General features: G+C 42.8%; 2 protein-coding genes across 2 annotated transcripts; both read right to left on the reverse strand.

The window, feature by feature from the left end:
- Positions 1 to 364: 364 nt before the first annotated feature.
- LOC139376301 (RNA-binding protein MEX3B-like) lies at positions 365 to 5,737 on the reverse strand. Its single transcript, XM_071118680.1, has 4 exons — positions 5,397 to 5,737; positions 4,306 to 4,850; positions 2,257 to 2,513; positions 365 to 1,838 (listed from the first exon to the last, which is right to left on the reverse strand). Exons 2-4 carry the CDS (start codon positions 4,793 to 4,795, stop codon positions 618 to 620), a joined length of 1,968 nt encoding a protein of 655 aa, XP_070974781.1. The 5' UTR covers positions 4,796 to 4,850; positions 5,397 to 5,737; the 3' UTR covers positions 365 to 617.
- A 5,208-nt stretch (positions 5,738 to 10,945) lies between these two features.
- Positions 10,946 to 16,491, reverse strand: LOC139376302 (methyl-CpG-binding domain protein 3-like). Its single transcript, XM_071118681.1, has 7 exons — positions 16,314 to 16,491; positions 14,247 to 14,409; positions 14,025 to 14,162; positions 13,475 to 13,565; positions 13,209 to 13,386; positions 12,364 to 12,522; positions 10,946 to 12,167 (listed from the first exon to the last, which is right to left on the reverse strand). The coding sequence occupies exons 1-6, from the start codon at positions 16,325 to 16,327 to the stop codon at positions 12,369 to 12,371; spliced, it is 738 nt and encodes a 245-aa protein (XP_070974782.1). The 5' UTR covers positions 16,328 to 16,491; the 3' UTR covers positions 10,946 to 12,167; positions 12,364 to 12,368.
- Between the last annotated feature and the right edge of the window lie 6,714 nt (positions 16,492 to 23,205).

Here is a 23,205-nt window from a genome sequence, read left to right on the forward strand (position 1 = left end):
ACATTGAAAAGGAAACTGAGTAGAAAAGTGCAGGCCTAGGCAGCTCCGTCGAAAAATATCTGCTATTAAGTACAAAAGTGTCAAAAGGAAAAGGCTTGTGAGAGAAGCAGGCAGAGATATCTGAAGAAGAAAAAGAAGCGAGAAGGATGAAACTATACAGACAGCCTGGCAACCTAGAGGCTGAGCTAATTCAGGCCTGAAGGCTGGTCCAGGTCAGAACAAAATCCAGAAGAAAGATAAGACACTGGTTTCCTTCCACACAAGTCCATCGTGAAACCTCTTGATCCCACCATACTGTTTCTGCAGTCCGCAGAACCAATCAAAATCAGTCAGTCTGGAAATATTTTCATTATTATTATTATTATTGTTATAGTTATCATTAAATCAACATCCGTATAGTGTCATTTCTAATATTGTAATCATTGTGGTCCATCATATGTGCGGAGAAGGTTGTTGCTGTCCGTCCATCCCGCCACAGTTGATGGTCCACTGCAGTTCTCTCGGATAGTAAGACCGTAAAGTTCAGTTTTTTTTTAAAGATGACACCCCTACCCCTCTCGCCCCCTCCTCAGTTCCCATACCATCCCTTGTCTTCGGGTGGGTGAGGGGGTGGACTATTAGGAAAAGATACGGATGCACTGTGTGGCAGTGGTATGGCAGACAGGGCACTCGGGCTCAGCGGACTGGCAGATCTGTCCGGCGCAGTCCATGCAGAACAGATTGTGGCCGCATGGCACCAGAGCCGCTGTCACCTCGCTCTCAAAGCACACAAAGCAGTCCCTGCTCACACCCCCTGGCCCCATGCCAACCAGACCTCCAGAACCAGCGCCTGCTGCGGCCTTCAGCCGGCCCAGCATGCCAGAGCCCAGGCCAATGCCGCTGCCCCCGCCCTCTGAATCGGTGGGAGAGCCTCCGGGCAGGGAGGAGGCTGAGCAGGAGGAGTAACCGGTGGATGACCCTCCGGAGCTGGAGCTAGATGCTCCAGAGAAGGACCCTGCACCGGCACCGCCCGACTGCAGCCAGGAGAGGGTGCTGAGTGGGTCGCTTTGGGCACGACGGGCCAGTGGATGATCCAGGGGTCCCACCACTGCGTCAGGGGGCAGGGTGGGGGACAGGCGGGGGGTGATGGCACCGCCGCTCAGGCCGCTGCTGTTTCTGCGGAGAGGCTGCTTCTGAGAGGTACCTGGGATCTTCCCTCCTCCTCCGTTGACGAAAGGGGCCCAGATGTTGGAGGCGCTGAACTCAAAGCCCAGCTCCTCAGAGGGGAGGCCTGGGGTGGAGTCACCCCCGAAGGTGAACCCCCCTCCTCCGCCGGCATTGCTGGAGCTGGTGCTGAATGGGCTGGTGGGGCTACCTCCCTCGGTGGCCCTCCTGGGGGCGCTGTAGCTCTCAGAGCCCATTCCTCCGTTGTGTTGGTGGTAGGAGGCCGAGGAGGACAGCTTCCTCCCAGACGATTGGTGCATGGCCATGGGGAGCGGGGGTGGTGGAGGAGGCGGTGGGGGTGGAGGGGCAGGGTGGGCGTTGTTGGCCCGAGCCCAGAGAGCAGCGCCCAGCCCCCCAGCCAGCGAGCCCAGGCCCTCTAGGCTGACGTCAGTCCCGTTAGTGTGGAAGTCGTTGTCTCCCTGGAGGTCCACAAAGGCCCCGGTCCGCAGGGTGATGTGCGTCTCAATCTCCTCCCGGGCTCGGTCCACATTCTCAGGCATGCCAGTCACCTCAAACACGGGGTCCTTCTCCCTGCTGGGCGTCACGATGTAGGTGTGCGTCTGCTGCTGGATGCGCTTGATGGTCGCCCCCTTGGGCCCCACCACTAACCCCACCACACGATACGGTACCCGCACCTGCACCAGGGAAGGAAATACTTAACAGTGAGAGTTTTACAGACCACCTGACCTGGCCATGAAAAACTGTCAAGGAGGAATTACATAACTATAAAAACTGGTGATGAACCATGCCATTTACTGGCAGAGCAGTAAAGCAACTGGCAAGAACTGGCATTTAAATGGAATTGAACGGTCGTGCAGTAAGTGTATGAAAGTAGACGTTAGACATTATCATGACCTCTACTTTATCTATTCAAAGAAGGGACATTTTAGCCAACAGATATTTGTATATCTCCACAGGTGCGTGTAATGTTGACTACTGGCCAAGGCTCCCTTGTCGTAAAATAAAGATGACCATCTCAACGGAACTGGTTGAATAAATGATAAAACAAAAAAACATTTTAAGCTGCTGTATCTCCTACTGTGATTGTCATACCTGTATAGTGGTCTGTCCAGGCAGGTGGGGGGGTCCAGGGAGCACTCCCCCTGTCCCGGGTGCTCCTGTGCCCGTGGCCCCAGCCTTGCAGCGGGATGCCCGGATCATGGAGAAGTGCTCGGCCGCAGAGACGATCTCCCGCTTGGCCATCTCCACGTCCTCCCTGCGCCCTGTAACTATGAACACGGGCTCCTCGCCTCTCACCGGGGTCTTTATGTAGGTGTTGGTCTTCGCACGCAGTGCCTTGATCTTACAGCCTGGGACAGAGAGGGGTGGAAGATTGCATATATACTTTTTTTTGTTGCCAGTTTTGTTTGGGGGAGTATTTATTGGTCACATACACGTTTAGCAGATGTTATTGCGGGTGTAATGAAATGTGTGTGTTTCTATCTCCAACAGTAATATCTAACAGACAAATTTAAACTAAAGGAATGGAATTAAGAATATATAAATATCTGGACGAGCAATGTCGGAGCGGCATAGACTACAGTATAACAGAATACAGTATATACACCAGATTGAGTAATGAAAAATATGTCAACATTATTAAAGTGATTTCAAGTCTATATAGGGCAGCGGTCTCTAAGGTATTCATTATTCTCATAATGGGAATTTAAGTGGAAAGTATTGGTTGTGCATAAACTATGTGAAAATTAATTATATAATTTAAACAGTATATACAGTGACTAACTTTAAGCGGCATGCAACTTCCATATTTGAATTTATGTATATACCCATTGAATCCTGATGAATAGAACTTATAAATGCCCCATGAGCTTAGTTAAACGGTCACACTCAAGGAGAACCCAAAATATAAGCTTATTTTACTCCAATGTTTAAACAAATTACATGAAAACAAACATAGTTAAAAGTAAAATGTTGATATCATGGATGGCCTGTCCTTGCATCTATAGCCCTTGTCTATGAATTGGAGAGTGGATACATTTCTCCAACCCCTCCTGAAGTTGTTACCAAAACAGGGACAGAACATTGTTACAACCCCTGCTTGCTGCTTTAATTTATTGAAAGACGAGGAATTTGTTGGGGAGACAAAACAATATACAAAACCGGCAAGAAATTCTGGCCACTCACTGGTTAACAAACAGATTAAAATATATTTCCAGAATATAAAGCCTATAGCTTGTTAGCCAAGTAGCATTAATGATGCTAACTCAAGAACCGCTGCACTGTTCCTTTAAATATGGACGGTTTACTCTCACCCACCAATGGGGTGCTGAGTGTGTGATGTCATTCTGGGAGGCAGAAAGCATGGCATTTTCAAACAAAGAGAACAATGCAATAACGTTGCCACAACTGCGCCAAGCATAGACACTGTGTGTATGCAAACTAGTAGTGAATATTGAGCTAAGTGTGCGGAGATAAAAAAAAATATGGGTGGATTTTGAAACCAGTCGAGAGCGGTCGACAGGGCTGGATGCGGGGCGAAAACACCGCCCAATCCCGTGTTCTGTGCATCGGACCTCCCAAAAGACTCGCATTGGGGTTGAGCAAAACTATATACAAATGACTAAAAATCGACTTTTAACGTTGACCTCAATGTAAACGCCAGGCCTTTTGTTTAAATATGTGACTTGAGGTCTACATATAGCTAAATCAATATTATTCGACAGGTTTCTTTTGTTTGGTGCCTGCCGGCTGCTAGACATGTCCGGACTCCCGACAATCTGCTGCTTTGTCTGACCCACCCCTCCCCCTATCCCATACACACAACATCTTTAGTTGTCTCAACACTTGTCAGGACATGCAGATTAGGCTAGTAAGTCATTCTTGATCTACATGAAGCGCATAAACAACATCCACTGTACACATCAAGGCCAAGTCTCAATAACACCAGCCGGCGCTGATAAATTTATGAGATATCTCACCATCCAAACAAAGGAAGGCAGTCCTATGCATTCATGTGGTTATGAAAGAGGTAGTTGGTAATGGCTAGACTCTGATCATCTATAACTAGAATACCTTATGAATTAGCTAGCTACGGCCTAACCACATTGATAAACAAAAGTGGAAAACATACAGAATTCTTACCCTGTCTTCCCACTATTTCAGCAACGTGTTCTGAGCTGGGCACAGGTACGCATTCGGTCATGTTGACACTCCTCTTGCGATTGCAGAGAACTGAGCTTTGTTCACCGAGCATGGGGTGAGAGTGCGGGCCAGTCATGTGGTACCCGCCCGATCCATAGTACTCTGGAGACGGGGAGCAGGATGTCGGGGAGTCCCGGGAACCCCCTTGGTGCTCCAGCATCTGCAGGTCGACATAACCGCCATTGGAATTCCCGGAGCACGGTCCCTGGTTCCCGTCGAGCGTGTCAACGAGCCCCCCACCACCGCCCCCACAGTCCACCTTCTCCAGGGCCATAAATGACAGCTGGTCCAGGGCGAAGCGGAGCGCATCCTGATGGTCCTCGTCCCGGGACTCCTGGTCAGTCTCTCGCGGCAGGCTGACCCCGTTGTGCTGGCTGCTCACTACCATGTCGTGGTCCATAATCTCGGGGTGGAATAAGGGGCTAGGCATAGTCCAAGAGGATGAACATCAGATCTTGGGGCGTCTGTGTGCAAAGCGCTCTTTTCTAGGAAATTGACACAACAAAGGGAGTTTCAGCACAAAACGTGTTGCGCCAAGATACGTTTTAGAAAACACACAAATTAAAGGCACTAAAAGTTATTAAACATATCCGATGTCATAGTTCGCTAGTTTCATAAATAGGTTAGTGTGTTGCTCCACTTGGGCGACGTCTCCTTCAACCCTTCTCCTATCTTGCTTTGTCTGTTTGTTGTTGCATTCTGTCTCACTGTGTGGCGAAAATAAAGCTTGGTTCTTGTTGAAATATGCATCATACAATATTCACTAACACTGACCAACACTAGAGCATTTTATTTTGTCTATTCTGACCGTCTCGTCCCGAAATGGGAGCATCACATTTGGAAAACCGGTAATCTGCTAGCAAACTAGCTCCACACAGTTGAGTCTGTCACGTTGTCGTCCCCTTTGTTTGGGAGTACCACAGCTAGCTGGCTAGATGGATAGCCGAGCAAAAATACTTAAGTTCAAATAATACGTCTAATCCAAATACGTGTATTTTATATTTGAATAAAATATCACAAAGTTACTTTACCTTTTGGCTACCTCCCAATTGTATGGAGTTCCTCTCGTTTGATTCTTGAAGGAATGATGAGTGGCTACCAATGCTCTAATGCTAGCTAGTAGCTAGCTCGCTAAATTGGGGGCGTTGGAGAAAATGTTTAAAACGAAAGAGAAGGGACAGGCTGTTGAAACAATTATATTCCAGACGAATATCGAGGTCATTTAGCGGCCCGTCGATCTTTGCATCGATTTGTAGTCTATCATTTTACTCCCATGCAGATACCTCCCGACAACTGTATCTGGATATTTATCCCGGCTGTTCCCTGGTCCGCCGCCTTTGTCTCGCCAGGCGCACGCCGCTCTGCCTGTCTCGCACATAGAACTGACGTCAGTCGCGACACAACAATGGGTTCAAAGGCCACGCAACACAGAAGCGCTTCAACCGCAAGCGTGCTATCCTCACACTCACGATCGATATTATTGTTACTGTGGTAAATTTTTATAATCGGAAATTGATCAAGCAAATTAGTAATTTGATGGTTCCATGTCAAATCTTTTGAAAAGTGGTGGGAAATTGGCAGTTTTGGATGCTATGGTGGTGTGGTATCACACGGTTGGTTGGATTATTGGGAGATTGGGGACATTCTAAATGACCTATCAAAACCTAGAACTCAAAAAAAAAATTCAAGGGTAGCAAACAGTTAAATATCACCAACTATGCCTAAACGTCTAGAACGGAACAATGTCCCTGTTACTTATTGTGTGGGTGCCTGTCATCCCCCTTGGCATTGACCAAATGGGACAGTAACTGAATAATAGATGCCAGACATGTAATCTGGAATAAGAAATTATTATCCATTATTGATTGCTATCCATTTCTGATTCTCACATTGACCTAGAGCAGGGATGGGCAACTTTGATAGGGGTGGAGCCACGAAAAATCATAGCTCACCATGAGGGACCACAGCCTACCCACTTTCATGCCCACACATGCAGTCAGAGCCGGCCCTAGCCGTTTGGGGGCCTGTCATGCCAAATAATGTCCCCCAGCCAAAAAGTGTCCCCCCCTTCGTCTCAATGGGATTCAATATACTATTAGCGTCCATGGTAATGTCAGCGGTGTGATGACCTAATGATTAGAATTTTGGAGATCATTACAATTACATTCTTTTCATCCCTGCTATTCAAACAAGGCTGATTTCCACTACAATTTCGCTGTTTAAACAAGTTTCATTTAGCTAATAAAATGAAAACCTTACTTCAAACCATTTTTGGGTACCTTGTTAACATTAAAACATGAATAGCACAAAAAAAACTGTAATCTGCATGACACATTAATGTTACTTAGCCTACACATCAAAATCAACTCATTTCCCCTCCATTCATATGCAAGTCCGTTTGATTCATGCAGTGGCTTGTCTGGCTGTCATGTTTTTATTTTAATCTGCCCTTCCCTTATCTACACTGAAATAATATCATTTCAGTAATCCTCTATTATGATTAACTTTTTTCTATCTCACATAGCTCATTAGTGCACCCTTGTGGTTGAATATATATCATTATCTATTGTTTTTTGTTGTTGTTTTTTTTTCACCTTTATTTAACCAGGTAGGCTAGTTGAGAACAAGTTCTCATTTGCAACTGCGACCTGGCCAAGATAAAGCGTAGCAATTCGACACATATAACAACACAGAGTTACACATGGAATAAACAAAACATACAGTCAATAATACAGTAGAACAAAATAAAACAAAAAGTCTATATACAGTGAGTGCAAATGAGGTAAGTTAAGGCAATAAATAGGCCATGGTGGCAAAGTAATTACAATGTAGCAATTAAACACTGGAATGGTAGATCGGGAGAAGATGAAGTGTGCAGGTAGACATACTGGGGTGCAAAAGAGCCAAATAAATAAATAAATACCAATATGGGGATGAGGTAGATAGATAGATGGGCTGTTTACAGATGGGCTATGTACATGTGCAGTGATCTGTAAGCTGCTCTGACAGCAGGTGCTTAAAGCTAGTGAGGGAGATGTAAGTCTCCAGCTTCAGAGATGTTGCAATTCGTTCCAGTCATGGGCAGCAGAGAACTGGAAGGAAAGACGACCAAAGGAGGAATTGGCTTTGGGGGTGACCAGTGAGATATACCTACTGGAGGGTGTGCTACGAGTGGGTGCTGCTATGGTGACCAGTGAGCTGAGATAAGGTGGGGCTTTACCTAGCAGAGACTTGTAGATAACCTGTAACCAGTGGGTTTGGCGACGAGTATGAAGCGAGGGCCAACCAACGAGAGCGTACAGGTCACAATAGTGGGTAGTGTATGGGGCTTTGGTGACAAAACGGATGGCACTGTGATAGACTGCATCCAGTTTGTTGAGTAGAGTGTTGGAGGCTATTTTATAGATGACATCACCGAAGTCGAGGAGCGGTCAATAATACATACAGTGGCTTGTCTGGCTGTCATGTTTTACGAGGGTATGTTTGGCAGCATGAGTGAAGGATGCTTTGTTGCGATATAGGAAGCCGATTCTAGATTTAATTTTGGATTGGAGATGCTTAATGTGAGTCTGGAAGGAGAGTTTACAGTCTAACCAGACACCCAGGTATTTGTAGTTGTCCACATATTCTAAGTCAGAGCCGTCCAGAGTAGTGATTGGGTCTAGTGTCACCCCCTTTGAAGAGGGGGATGACCGCGGCAGCTTTCCAGTCTTTGGGAATCTCAGACGATACGAAAAAGAGGTTGAACAGGCTAGTAATAGGGGTTGCAACAATTTCGGCAGATCATTTTAGAAAGAGAGGGTCCAGATTGTCTAGCCCGGCTGATTTGTAGGGGTCCAGATTTTGCAGCTCTTTCAGTCTATCTTTGGACATAGTATTTTTGCTCACTGTAAACATGCATATACAGTGCATTCGGAAAGTATTCAGACCCCTTGATTTTTTCCCACATTTTGTTACTTAACAGCCTTATTCTAAAATAGATGCACATTTTTTTTTTTTCAAAAAGAAAAAAGGTCCTAGGATACAACAATGAACAATGAATAATGTGGAATTAATATATACCATCAAAGGATACCTTACAATTTAGAATAATTAACACCTTGTGAAACAGCTGTGAAAACCAACCTGGCAATATTTAAGATTTTAATATATAAATGTTGATATTGTTTTGATAGAGCTGTGTCATCCATTTATTTTCACCGTTTTTTTTGTACACTCACATGGCAATCATACTTAAATACTGAATTCTGGTGTGTAATATGGAGGTGGTTGCTGTGTGGGTGGGAGGTTCTGTTTGTCACTTGTTCTCAACAGGCAGCCAATCTCAGAAGGAGGACTTGCCCTTTTTCTTCTGAGTGTTTGCAGTGCTAGAGTTTTGCGTTAATCTCTGTATCTCACATATTTAAGTGCCCAGTATGATAGAGCAAGAACACTTTTTTATCAGATAATGACATGACAATAACAGTAGCTGTAGATGATGTAATGAAAAGTTGGAGGGTGGTTGGTAATGGAGGACATGAGGTGGATCCACGTCTGGGTGTTGGACAGAACCCCTAGGTCCTGGAGAACAGGAGCAGAGTTAAAGGGAATAGGGTAGGAGACAGACGTAAACAAGCAAACACACAGGTTACACTTTACTGTGAGAAAATGTGATGGATTAGTGCATTCTCTCAACCAGCTTCACTAGCTGTCGTTGACAAGCATATTCAGTTCATAGACATATTATATATATTTAATTCAGTGATTGAAATTATAACCCCATCCTCAGTAGCCTATTCCAGCAGGCTATTGGGAAACACAAGCACTTTCTTATTTCAAAATCGCCTCGTTATTCATGTTGAATAAATTAGTCTGTTAATTTGAACTAAGCAAGCTGCTAAATCGTTCACATCTTGCCTACATCTTGTCTAGGCTACTGTACACTGAAATTAGATGTAGGCCTATCAGGGGCTATAAGCTCCTGCCTTTAGCTAAGCAAATTATGGCAAAATGTAATTACAATCATAAACCCAGATTTGAGTCTGTAGCCTATGCCTATTGAAATGGAAAGTCAATCTCACAAATGGGCCATTTATAATGGTTTGTAGTCTTAACATCTGGCACATAATAACAGCACAATTGCCAGAAAATAGCCTAACATTAGTTTTTTTATTTTCATCCAAGTGTTTCTTGCTCAGAGATTTCGAGATCCTCTCAAACTCTCCTGTCGGATTTATCTATAGTTATGCACATACGCAAATGTAATATATTTACAATTATAAACCTGGTTTGAGCCCTGAATGCTGATTGGCTGAAAGCCATGGTATATCAGATCATATACCACGGGTATGACAAAACATTACTTTTTACTGTTTTAATTACGTTGGTAACCAGTTTATCATAGCAATAAGGCACCCCTGGGGGTTCGTGGAATATGGCCAATATACCACGGCTGTAACCAGGCACTCTGCGTTGCGTCATGCTTAAGAGCAGCCCTTAGCTGTGGTATATTGGCCCTTGTGTCATCCCCCTTGTGTCTTATTGCAGTCAAACGAGTTAAATCGCCATCCATTGATGGACAATGATCTGGCGTGTTTAATAAGGGTAAATTATATTTTCTCTTGCCACATATTCCTTAATAATTCAATGTCATAGCTTGCAATTGTTATTATTTTGAGGAAACCCTAATTTTGATTCCAACGTCATTACAAGTTACTAAGATATTCCTTCCGGGGAGGGGGGGCTGAGGAGTAGCCCTATTGTGGGGAAAAACTCATTCGGATTGCCTGGGCCTGACTCCCCAATTGCCGGACCTGGCTGCCAAGTGGGTGGGCCTATGCCCTCCAAGGCTGCTCCCCTGTCCAGTCAAGTGAAATCCATAGGTTAGGGGCCTAATACATGCATTTCCATTGACCGATTTCCTTATATGAACTATAACTCAGTAAAATCTACAGAATTATTGCATTTATATTTTTGTTCAGTATCATTTAATTCTACTAATTTTGCCATGGGGCAGAGATAAATGTTTGAAGTTTTTAATGAGTGACTAACCATGATTGATGCAAGTTCACATAGCTGGCTAGACTAATTTACCAATCTAAAAAATGTTATCTGATTGACTGTCAGTGACCAACTTAAGAGGAAAAACTGCTGATCCACAACCAAATGTCACCTTGTGTATTCTACTATTCTAACTTTCAACAGTAAATTGGAGACCCCTACAGAGTTCCTAAATAAAATGTTTTTGTTTTGTTTGTGGAAATTGATCCACAGGCCTAAAAAAGGGGGACCGCCAGTTGCCCATCCCTGACTTCGAGACTGGCTAGGTGGCCTACAAAACCAAACAAGTCTAGTGATGAATCTTCTCCAGGTCGTCCACTGCTCTCACAAGCCAAGTGTCTAAAACCTTCAAACTCAATTCTGGACCTCAAAGCCAGTCCCACTGCATTTTTCATTGTTCCCCCCCTAATAACAGACTGATTTAGACCTGGGACATTAGGTGGGTGCAATTAATAATCAGGTAGAACAGCAATCCAGCAGGCTCTGGACCTCATAAGATAAGAGTTGAATACCCCTGGTCTAAAAGAACACAATACACAAATTACAAAAGAGTTAGCATTTATTTTAGTTATATGAAAAAAAAAGAACCCTCCAGAATTAATTGCTTGATGTTTGACCTCAAATTTCAAGAGAAAATGGTAACAAATCCCTCTATGGAAACAAAGGGTTTTTTTAAACTATAAAGCATAATCTGAACAATAACATTTCATGGAGGGATCATTCTGACAGTGAATGAGCTTCCCATTCAGAACTCAAATCAAGAACAAATTTAGGGAAAAATGTCAGCATTTAAAACCTACTAAAAACAACCAATGTTAAATAACTATGGCATAATTGTGACTTGCCACACAGCAATTTCAACAACAAAAAATACAAAATCCCAAATAGGCAACTATTTCAGAGTAGCCGTCTACGTCAGCCGTCGCACCGATTGACAGATCATCAATGTAACATGAAAGCAAATACATCTAGAAAGATGAGAACAGACTAAATTAGCACCATTTTGAACTTATGGGAGAGTTTGAGACATGAGAGCCTGTTCAACCTCTGTGCAGAGCACCACTCTTCATGATCGTCCAGAAGACAGTTTGGAGAACACAGAATCCAATTATTAGTTAGAGATAACAAGAGCCATAATAGATCATGATGCATGCTTATCTATGACTGACTTCTGAAACAGGTAGTCTTTTGCAAAGTCCATTTTGAGCCTCCAACTGTCATCTTACAGCATGTGGTCCCTTGCCCAATATGCACCCCTCTAACCACTCACTAATTCTCCACTTGGGCAAAGGATACTGAGTGGTACCAGATGGAAAGTTGGAATGGGCCGAGTGGTGCCCCACAATCACACTCTCTCCCCCTCCCAAAAACACACTTCTCTCTCTCGCGCACACACACACACACTGTGTTTTAACCTTAAACTTGTCTTCACAAGAGGGCAAGACTATATTGCCTAAAGCACCATACATACTTCTCCACATTCCATACAATTAGTGAGGGTAAAAATGAGTGAATTGAACTCTGAACGTCAAAGCCTCGTCTAAGAGCTTAAAAAAATTATTCAAAATTACATTTAAATTGGTCAAAAATATATTTAGATTGTCTTGAAGACGGTCAACAACAATTCAGAGAGACGTAGACGAGAGAGGGTCCTTCATGTTGACAGATGCTAGTCAGAACCTGGTGAATGTCCTGTATGTGTATTGGTGTGTGTATGGGTAGAATACTGTGCTCCAGGCAGCTCTCTGTCGCAATCACCAACCCTGTAGGAGAGAGAAAAATGATCGCAAGTAAATCAATAGTTTTTTTTGTCTGTGGTACTACCGGTAATCACAGAATTATGTAAATGTTTCAATTTTGGACTTTAGCTACCCTGGTTATCTCGTTACAAAGTATTACTAACAAACACACACCTAGGCCATTTCTTAAAGGCAAAGTAACTAGCTATTTAATTTCTACCTCTGCTATACGTCCTCCTTGTCATCCTGCTCGGCTTGCTCCTCCTTCAGAGCGTCTGTGTCTGCCTCGTTGGTGGAGGCCTCTATGTGAGCCAACATGTCCGCCATCAGAGCTTCCTCCAGCCTCCTCCTCACACTGTGGACCAGGTCCTCTTGCTTCCTACATACACCAGAGGGAGAGAGAGGAGAGGGGTTAGGGAGCAATGGATGATGACAGTCCTCGTGGCAGGCTTAAAGGGATACTTATCCAAATTACAAAATGGCATATTGGTTTCCTAACCCTGTAAGCAGTCTATGGAGAAGGTATGACAGCAATCCAATGCTTTGGTTTAGTTTGCCTGGAACGGTTTCCACATGTTAACGTTTTAGCAGTAGTGGCACAAATCCCAATCACGGGACCGATATTAGCATTTTTTGAGCACTATGTCCAAATCATCCGAAATCTAAAATGTATTGTGAAGCTCAACATGTTCACTTATTGATGATTTGAACATGATATGTGGCACATTTTTCACACATTTTAAAATCATCTATAAGTGACAATGTTGAGCTTCACAATCAATTTGAGATTATTTCGGATGATTTGGACATAGTGCTCAAAAAATGCTAATATCGGTCCCGTGATTGGGATTTGTGTCACTAATGCTAAAACGTTAGCATGTGGAAACAGTGTCAGCAAACTAAACCAAAGCATGAATTGCTGTCATACCTTGTCCATTGATTACTTACCGGGTAAGGAAACCAATGTGTCATTTTGTGATTTGGGTGAACTATCCCTTTAACAACAAGGCCCAACAGTAGCTGGGTGTTGTTGAGCCAGACCACTGAGTTGTGTGTGTACTTTACCTGATGTCGTCATCGGTAACCATGAAGGCCTTGCAGAGTGGCTGGGTGGTGTTGAGCCACACCCCAGGGTTCTTCTCCACGGCTGCGGTCAGCTGACCAGTGACGGGTGTGGGGCTGGTGTGCAGGGCGCTGGCAATGGCAGAGAGCAGGGTCTTGTCTGAACACACAGGCCCAACACCTGGGTGGAGATTCACAGAGTCAGATATCCCAAAACATTGGTTTTATGTGTATATGAGTCTCAAGTACTCTCTGCTGTGTGTACTTACCCTGTAGGCCCTTGGGAAGGTCCATGGTCTTGACCAGCTCCTCTGCAATGTCAAACGCACTCAGACCACTCAGCTTCCTCTCCCAAAACAGCTGAGGACAAACAGTGGGTAAACAGCTCGCCATTTCACTTTAAAACACATCACATAATGATGTGCTTCATAATTTATGGAAAACCTCTAACAGCTAGTTCAGGTTACATAGCCCTCCCATTATGCTCATCCAATGAGGCCTCTCACTCAGACCACTCCTAGCAAAATTCTTTCTTGAGAAATTACTCTGTTTCTTTTGACTATTTGAATTGAAAACAATCACAGTAAGGTAGTTAATTGTTACCCAGAAATGATTTGATATTGAGATAAAAACAGCTGCATTGGACATTTAAGTCAGCTTGATAAATCGAGTGACTCATCCCAATTTGCAATAATACGTTTTCAAAGACTAGGCCAGAGCAGATGACCTCATCTACCAACCATATGGCAGCAATGAAATAAATAACATTACGGTATCAATAAAAGACAAACAATAAGCGCAGAGCTTCGTTGGACTCACCTGTCTTGGTTGGTCGACAGCCTTGTGGGGGTCAGTCTTCACTTTGTTGCTAGGGTGATTGGTCACCTTGGTGACCGGCTGTTTAAAGATGGATGCTGTCTGTCGGACTGGTAGGGTCGTGTTCAGGTCCGGCTTAACCTTCAACACAGACAGAAACAGGTCAGGGATCATAGTTCAATGTTCAAACAGATTACACATGATCCTGGACTCAAACTCCCTCACCTTGATCTGATGGTTGTTGTTGTCATAGCGATGCTTGTGCCTGTTCCTGTGCAGTTTGTTCGTTAGCATCCTTCCTGCACGGGGGTCAATGGCGTGCACCTCCATGGTGTTGCCCAGGTAACGAGCTAGCTGGGGCTTGCTGAGGAATCTCTTTCCAGGGTCACTAAAGGGGCAGGAAAACAGGCCATCAGGAGAAAAAAAACATAGGCAATGAATTGAGGCACAAACCTGCAGGTACAAGAGACACAAACCTATTCTGGAGGTCAGTGGTGTTGCACTGACAAGACGACAAATGGGCCTAATTCACAAACCTCAGCCTGCAAAACAACCATAGTAGCAGGGGTGAAAGTAGATTTAATTTCTTACTGGTATGGGACACGAAGTGCCTGCACATTTTTCTTTAATGTTACAAAAATTTACAGGGTAGCCTACTCTGCCAAAAATATCAATAAAATCTATGTCTGACTCATATAATTGGCCTACGAAATACAATTCAACATCCATCTAACCTGGAGGGGGAAATTACTATCTAAAAGAAACCCAATGACAAAGACAGTGAATACGCACTCACCAGGGATATGGCCGATGTTCTCTCCTGGTGCCAATAAAATAGGCTACTGTTCGCTCAATTAAGTTTTAAGAATTTCGACACCTAAAAGACAGATTGGGGTCTTTCATTGGCATCTCTTTACAGCAATATCCATTTGCTTTCTAACCGTTTTTTCCGCGATTGTGATTTTTAATATTGCGATATGCCTGGCTAGGTCTCCGCTTTTCACTGACAGTAGCAACTCAACAATCTATCCGACTGTAGGCTATGCAATTTAAAACAATCCACAGCGTTTTGTCAAAGACGCTAATGATCATCTGTGGCCAAATCATGCTTTCTGGTGTAGTAGCCTATTTTGAATGATTTGATTTATTTCGGTGTAGATATAAGCTAATTAGGCTATATAATTTTGCCAATTTAATTCAATTCGCTTTAGGGAAGGCTTAGCTTCAACTAACATTATGGTCACGCCACCTATGCCTTTTAATGTGGCATAAACACAACCAGCCAGATGATTTAATCTGATTGCCAAACAATCACTTAACAAATGCGCTCCTGTAGGCTACCCGCGCACGTTAGTCCGCTCACAAAATAATTTCAGCATCCAAACCAACTGTGCACCAGCGGAAGAGACATCTGTTACAAAACACCTACGTGTATTGTAATGCCATTCTGCGATTGTCATTAGGCTTACACTTGTAGTCTGAATTGCCGCATTCACTGTTGTCCTCGCACGCCTCGGTCTCCGCCACTAATCTCAGCCTTGTCCGCCACTCATCACGGCCTTGACTGAATATAAGCGTTCTCCTCAAACCACAACGCAATATGGACAGTATAACACCCAGTTTCCAGTCAATTCGAAAATGCTCATGGGGCTGACATGCAGAATTGTTAAATAATTGTGTAATAGCCTATAGTTGTTTGGGCATATATTACTTATGATAGGCTCACGTTTTACCGGTACGGCGTACCCCCACTATTGTTTTTGCTGGGACGCCGCACCTGACCGCCTTACTTTCACCCCTGCGTAGTAGTAAACAATGAAAGTTAGCTAGCTACTGCCGTGGGTAACCCGCAGCACTGCACCCACAATAATGTAGTACAACGTCCACATAATCGGAATCAATTTACACAAATCTAAACAAAGACTTGTAACAGAAAGCTATTGATGCTAACGTTACTTGCTAATTTGTTGTCAAATGTGCGGGGAGCTGACGTTTGCTAGCAAGCTAACGTTAGCAATCAATGACTTATCGTTCGCTATCTAATGGTTACTTATCAAATTTGACGTAATCTGTAGACACTGATCATTTGCAATTTTGGTACACAGTTACCTAAGTGGGTGATGTTTTACTTTAGTGGCTAGCTAACGTCTCGGCTACTCCATCGAGAAACAATGTTAGCTAGCTAGAGACATGCTTTCCCTACTGCAGACCAGCTAACATTAGCTAGCTACCGTCTTTTACTTAGCTACTTATCCTTCTTACAACTCATTCGAGCAAGTCGTACAACCCCACCTTTTCCTCTCCATGCTTCTTGCAGGTTATGATTGCTCGATTTATGTTGATTCGGGAATCTGCATGGGGTTTTAAATATTTGGCTATATTTTTTTTGATGTGGATCTGCTTTCCTTTTCGATGTCAGCTGTCCTCCCTGCTTTCTCTTGTCAAGACACTCAGAAGATCACTCCGCAACGCTAGACCACTGTTACATAAAGTGGACAGCAAGTCATCCGCTGGTCCACAAACTAGTCCCAACTGAAGTCCTGTCTTTGTTGGGATCAGTTGAGTGTTTTAATGTTGTTTAATCTAGCTACATTTGCTAGTCTTTTTCTCATCAGTTTAGCTGTATGTTTGTACAAAATTATTTAGATTTCACACTAAACACTTTAAAACTTGCATTTATTCAGAATAGCCCAATTGAGACCAGGGTCGCATTCCCAATGGTGCCCTTAGTACAAACATTGTCTCACAACAGGAAGAACACTTTACGTTACAATTAAAACAATAACAAAATATAAAAATCAACCAAGCTGGATGAAATAACCCAATACCAACTTTTTCCAGAAAACAACTATCCATCATGTCAGGTTTGCCAGAAGATACCGACCCTACCTTTGCGATTGTTGACACTTTCGTCTGAACGCAATCATGGTTACAATAAGACACTGTGGAGCCGGTGCGACACATGGGTCGGAAAACATACCTCAATGCAGGGATGCGATATGCCACTGTCCTCCAAATTGTACCTTTATCCACACTGCTCCGTCAAGAAGATTGAAATATTGCTTGTTTCTAGGGATGCATATCGAAACGGACGATATTAGCTATAAAAAAAACACCTGCATCGGCCCAACAGTGACAGTGCGCACCGAGGAAGAGACCACAGACAGACAGAGCTGAAACTTCACTGCTTGACATGCATGATGAAATCCTGGTTGAGAATGAAACAACTGAACAACGAAACAGCACAGCAAGTGAAATAAATATGTTTCGATTATGTTTTACTGGTAATGGGGACATACGTAAATGCCAACAAAATAACTTTTTGGTCAGTGTGGTGTGTGGCCTTTCTTTAAACTAGGCAAGTCAGTTAAGAACAAATTATTATTTACAATGACGCCCTATGGGACTCCCAATCACAGCAGGATGTGATACAGCCTGGATTCGAACCAGGGACTGTAGTGACACCTCTTGCATTGAGATGCAGTGCCTTAGAATGCTGCGTCCATGTGTGTGTGTTAACTATACTAGAAAGCTTAAAAGATAGCTAAAATGTAAAATTTCGGTATCGGATTCCTTCTGGAAAGGAAAATATCAGATATCGGCCAAAAATGTCAAATCGGTGCATCCCTACTAACTTCCCCAGAAAACTGACGTTTTCGTCCTCATGTTAACTAGCAGTAGTCACAGCAGCCATTATTGAAAACGGACCATGAAAAGCCGACATTTTTTACTTTAAAAATAACATAAATCAGACTTCAAACTAACAAAGGAATAACAATGGTATATAAGAGAAATGTTAATTTCTCATGCCTGCATTTCCCATTCCTCCACCTGATTCCTTGGCTGAGCAATTCCCCCCCCAAAATACATAAAATGCACAACAGTTATTCAAAAAAATATGTCAAAGATCAGGATGAAAAGTCCAGTTAAGTTTATTGAAAAAGGTGAAAGCATGTTGTTTCTCTTGTCATTGCCCTGGTGTGGAGTTGTCTGATGACATCTGCAGCTCTGGTCACACTGTCCCCATTTATCTTGGCCTGTCTCTGACAGCACAGACTGACCTACAGGCAAACATAATTGATTTCAGGGGGTGAAGGGGAGTCCAAGGTGAGAATTTATATTTGAGAAGCTCAGTTCTGCTGACATTTTAAAACGGATATTCTACTCCAAAATGAATGGAAATAAAATTCTAAAATGTAATTTCCACCAGGAAATGAGCCCAATAACATACATATTTTAACATTTTGGACAATGCATATAGCCTATGCATGGTCCATATTATCAGGTATGCTATTAGCAAGATGCATTATCACCTGTAGCCCAACTGATGATGCAGCAGAATAGTGCATGGGGTTGCTCATCTGCATTTACCCTATTGGGCCAATCATTAGCTAAAAGTGATATTTTAACTTGTTAGCATCCTATTGATATATTTTATGTCCCAAAAAACTTGCATAAACACAGTGAATATAAATTCGGCCTACCTGTTAGGGTAACTTGGTAGTATGCCACCAGCCAGGGTAACATGTCCCTTGCCTGTACCTCTCACAGAAACCACAATTCTTCCAAACACTTTTCCTGGTTGCCACTACTCTTGCTCAAATAAAAATGTGATCAGTCTCACCATTTTTTAAGTCCCCCAGAAATATTTTGTAGGTAGGGTGGCGTTTTACCCCAAGGTACTGTGTTACATTTAGCCCCAGTCTCCTTAACCATGACACTGTTAAACACTTTAAAACGCTGCAGATCCTCATCTTTTTAACAAAGGCTAATAAAAAACTGCTGTTTTCTCGAGATTGCATTAAGAATTGTTGTGCATTGACTGCTTGGATGTTTCTGCAACATGAATATGTCTCATATCCAACACACAAGCCGGATAGGTAAATAGATAAACTACTCTACTATGGGGTTGTCGGATTATTCTATTCATTAGTAAATGTGAACTGTTATAGCATCTTCAAAGTGCGCTTCGGCAGAAATATTATTCCAGGGTCCATGTTTTTAGGGCCTGGCGGCAATAATTTTTGCAAGGCTAAATGACTGCAGCGGAAACACTGGTCCCCAAATCGACCCCTAAACCCAATATATTGTGAAGATCTGAGAACTTACTGTGGCGATTTCACATTGTATAAAGTATACCGAGATAATACCGCATATCCGGGTATGAAATCAGGAAGGTATAAAATATTGTGTTTCACGAATGTTGAATAAAATTACATTTGAATTTCAGCATGAAATACACTGATAATCTCACTAACGATAGACTGCTGCTTGATACTTATCACAGTGTGAGGCCGTTTTGTCATTGCTAGAACAAATGCTGTACCTGCTACGTGTAGACACCATAGCGACGATCCTGTCTTATCTACTTGTCAGAATCTCAATGCTCGTCAGTGGACAATGACTTGACTTTGAGCCAACCAGAGAGCATGAACCCCCACGTGGGGAGCCAACATGAGTGACAACAAAATTGAAAAAATGACATTCTCCATACATACACGGTTAAATGTCATGAGCCAGTCACACTTCATATGCAATATGGGATATTAAGTAGCTAAGTGCACAGACGCAATGCACACTAAATACTTCCAAGGAAGCTAACCACTGTAGCTAGTAATGACATAATTAAATCACATTGGATTGCTTTCCAAGAAACAGCTGCCGAGTTGGTGCATCTTTTAAATTGTACCTTTATTTAATTAGGCAAGTCAGGTTAACAACAAATTCTTATTTACAATGACGCCCTACACCGGCCAAAACCGGGCGACGCTAGGCCAATTGTGCGCCGCCCTTATGGAACTTCCAATCACGGCTAGTTGTGATACAGCCTGGATTCGAACCAGGGTGTCCGTAGTGACGCCTCTAGCACTGAGACGAGTGCCTGCGCCACTCGGGAGCATTGTCCTTAGCCAACTAGCTATGTTGTGCTAGCTAGCGAATATGCTAATGTTAGCTAGCTAGCGATGGGCTGGTAGTGAAATTATGGAGATCGAATTAAAGTGCTTATTCGTCATCTTGCTATGTAGTTATCTAGCTGTGGCCATCTGGATAGTATCAACAACGGCTTTCTACAAAATAACAACAACAGCGGAGCTAGCTAACATTGGAATCTAGACCATGAACTAAACAACACACAGACATGCATTGCCGTACAACGCTACTGCCACCTTCTGGTTTGGAGTATTTTAACATGGCTATGTGTCTGACGACCTCAAGGTCTGTTCAAATCAAATTGTATTGGTTACACATTACACATATTTTGCAGATGTTTTTACGGGTGTAGCGAAATGTTTGTGTTCCTAGCTCCAAGGGTGCAGTACCATCTAACAATTCACAACAATACACAAATCTAAAAGTAAAATAATGGAATTAATGTATAAACATTAGGAATGTTTATAACGTGCAACGTGCAATGTCGGAGTGGCATTGACTAAGTACAGTGGAATAGAATACAGTATATACATATGAGATGATTAAAGCAGTATGTAAACATTATTAAAGTGACTAATGTTCCATTATTAAACTGTTGTGTGAAAACAAAAGAGACTGACTGCCGACACTATTCAGTGTCGGAGATATTACTCTGCCGATTGTTAGGGAGTTTGTTTCTTATACCGCTCGGAATTTGTAACAAAATATCAAAAGGAACATATTATTAAACAGACTTTCCAAATTCGTCAAAATAAAAGTTATCACTTGCTTCTGTACATATGCCACATGTGCAGGACTTATTTTGACATAAGGTAAAGCAGAGAACAAGTGATACCTGCAGCAGACCCACGTTTTTAAAGTCCGTTTTAATAACACATTCCTTTGGATATTTTGTCTCTAATTCCCAGAGGTATACGGAACACGCCATTTGAGACAGGCAGGGAACGTATGTGGTTTCGTCAATACAAATGAACACAACAATGTTTTCCAAGGGACGTCAGAACGTAGCACCCAACCCTGCTGTGGTGCTGCGTCAGCGATGTTTTCTCTCGGTAGCTGTCCATGGTCCTGAAATCAAATCATCTGAGTTTGCTAAAACACCAGACAGATCTCCAGCTCCTTCCACCTCTGGAAACTATCTAGGTGGTCATGTGACTTCTCATGCGAGCTGAGGAGGTGACACTGATTCTTCCAGTCCCTGGTTCCATCCCTGACCAGCGCAGATTTACACTGTGAAAAAAGTTTGCAGCAGAAACAGAAGGCTGCATCGTTTTTGCTTGGAATAGACAAGCCTTGGTCTCTCCACTCTCTCCCCGTTCGCCATCCTCCTATTGTAGTGGGCCACCGAAAACTTTCGTTGCCCCTCATCTCTTGTGAAATTCCCCTCCTTATCCTGATGTGGCCCAGCCTGCACTAACATATCCCGTGAAGATCCATTCATATATTTTGGCCACTCACCGGGATCTTTTATGTTTTTTGTCTGGGAGTCGGATTTAGCAGCAGCACCACGACTGTCATCCGGGACGGGCAACGACGAATCTGAGTCTGGGTTCAAGATAGTAGGGTCTTCGCTGGCATTGTTTGGAGGTGTTGCTAGGCCTGGTGTGACCACCTGTTCTTGTCAGGCCAGAGAGCTGTCATCATCGGTGGAAGTGCATGGCTCTGACTCCTCCGGTTTGCCCTCTTCGCTGCTAGAATCAGCGAACAGGGGCTCGTCGTTCTCGGCGAATGAATGGCCTGCCAACGTAGGCTTGTCATTCTCCACACCGGCTGATGGACATTGCTGCACACTTATACATTTCACCCCGAATTTCTTTGGTTTAAAGATTGTGACTACTTTCTCATTGTTTTTTTTTTTTTTTTTTTAATATTCGCTTCCTGATAGTTCCTGATAGTTTTAGTCTCTTAGACATGGTAGCAAATTGTTTCAAATCTCTATAGATGACTTTTAGCTAAAATTATATCCACTAGTAGTAGCTAACTAACGTTAACAGGCTAGGTTAGGCTAACGCAAACTCGTACATCGCCATGGTCCGTACAATTGCCCTCATTTTAGTGCCCCAAAAACGGAACACAAAATGAACACATTTATGAAGATTTTACACTATTGTGGAGAGATGTACTGTTTGGATTCTTTACATACAATAGAAATAAGCAGAAACATTTTTATGTAATTAATTTCATTATTCTTTTGGCCAAATTTCATATACACAAATGTCAATTTACAAACAGAAAACCACATTTTCGTACCCTACAAAAATAAATTAAACTGTATTTTAAGACGGTTAAATGCTCTACTAACAAAAAAGCTGTTAGAATTGTAAGTATATGCATGTCCCTTAAGGTCCTTGTGTAATTGTAATGTGATATTGTACCCCCTAGCTCGATTGTCTATTGTTTGTAGTCTATGTATGCTTGTGTTCCCTCATGTGCTTTATGTATTGATTTGTTGTTAATAAAAAATAAAATAAAAATAACGTTTTATTTGTAGCCTCGTTTGAATGTTGCTGTTTTACGTTACTGCCTTAATCACTAATCATCGTCGTAACTCACAAACGTAAAAATAAAAAAAAGACAATCATTTATTTGGCAGATTCATTTTGATTAATGTTTCACAATTGGATAACCCCATATAAACACACACATCACCATAGCTACCAAGGACAGTGGGAGTGAACTTCGGGAGAAGCGGGAATGGGGTGGGGGCGGGAACTGTAGCAAAGCTATGGCTGGGGTGCCACCAGTAGCGGATCAGGAGCGCTAGAGGGCGGCAGCCAATTGTCAAAATGCAGCCTCAAATTCAAGTGCCGCCATAGGTGAAGACCTATTCTTGCCGAAAGGGAGGGCCGGACCTGTGCACATGGCTAGTCGAACTCTGCATTGTGACAATGCCGAAACATTAATCCATTTGCAAATCTGTGCCACATATTAATTTTTACCGAAATCAAAACTTGAAAAAAAGTTTACGGCGCGAAATATGCTTTTACTACAAGTGCCACCTTTATTTTATTACTTATCGTTAATGCCGTCTTTGGTGTGCTTATCAATGCATGCGCACCTTTCCCCCCCACTTCTATCGATAACATGATTATCAGAATAATAATTGTATTTGTCATACAAACATTCTACTGTGTGTGAAGTTTGAACTGCATTCTGTCATTACATGATAATGTGATAGGTACTTTAAAATTGAACTTTTTTTTTACACAAAAAAAACATTGATTAATAAAATATTTATCAGTCTTCCTCAAAT

Source organism: Oncorhynchus clarkii, chromosome 20 (assembly GCF_045791955.1).
Source record: "Oncorhynchus clarkii lewisi isolate Uvic-CL-2024 chromosome 20, UVic_Ocla_1.0, whole genome shotgun sequence".
Taxonomy (NCBI): Eukaryota; Metazoa; Chordata; class Actinopteri; order Salmoniformes; family Salmonidae; genus Oncorhynchus; species Oncorhynchus clarkii.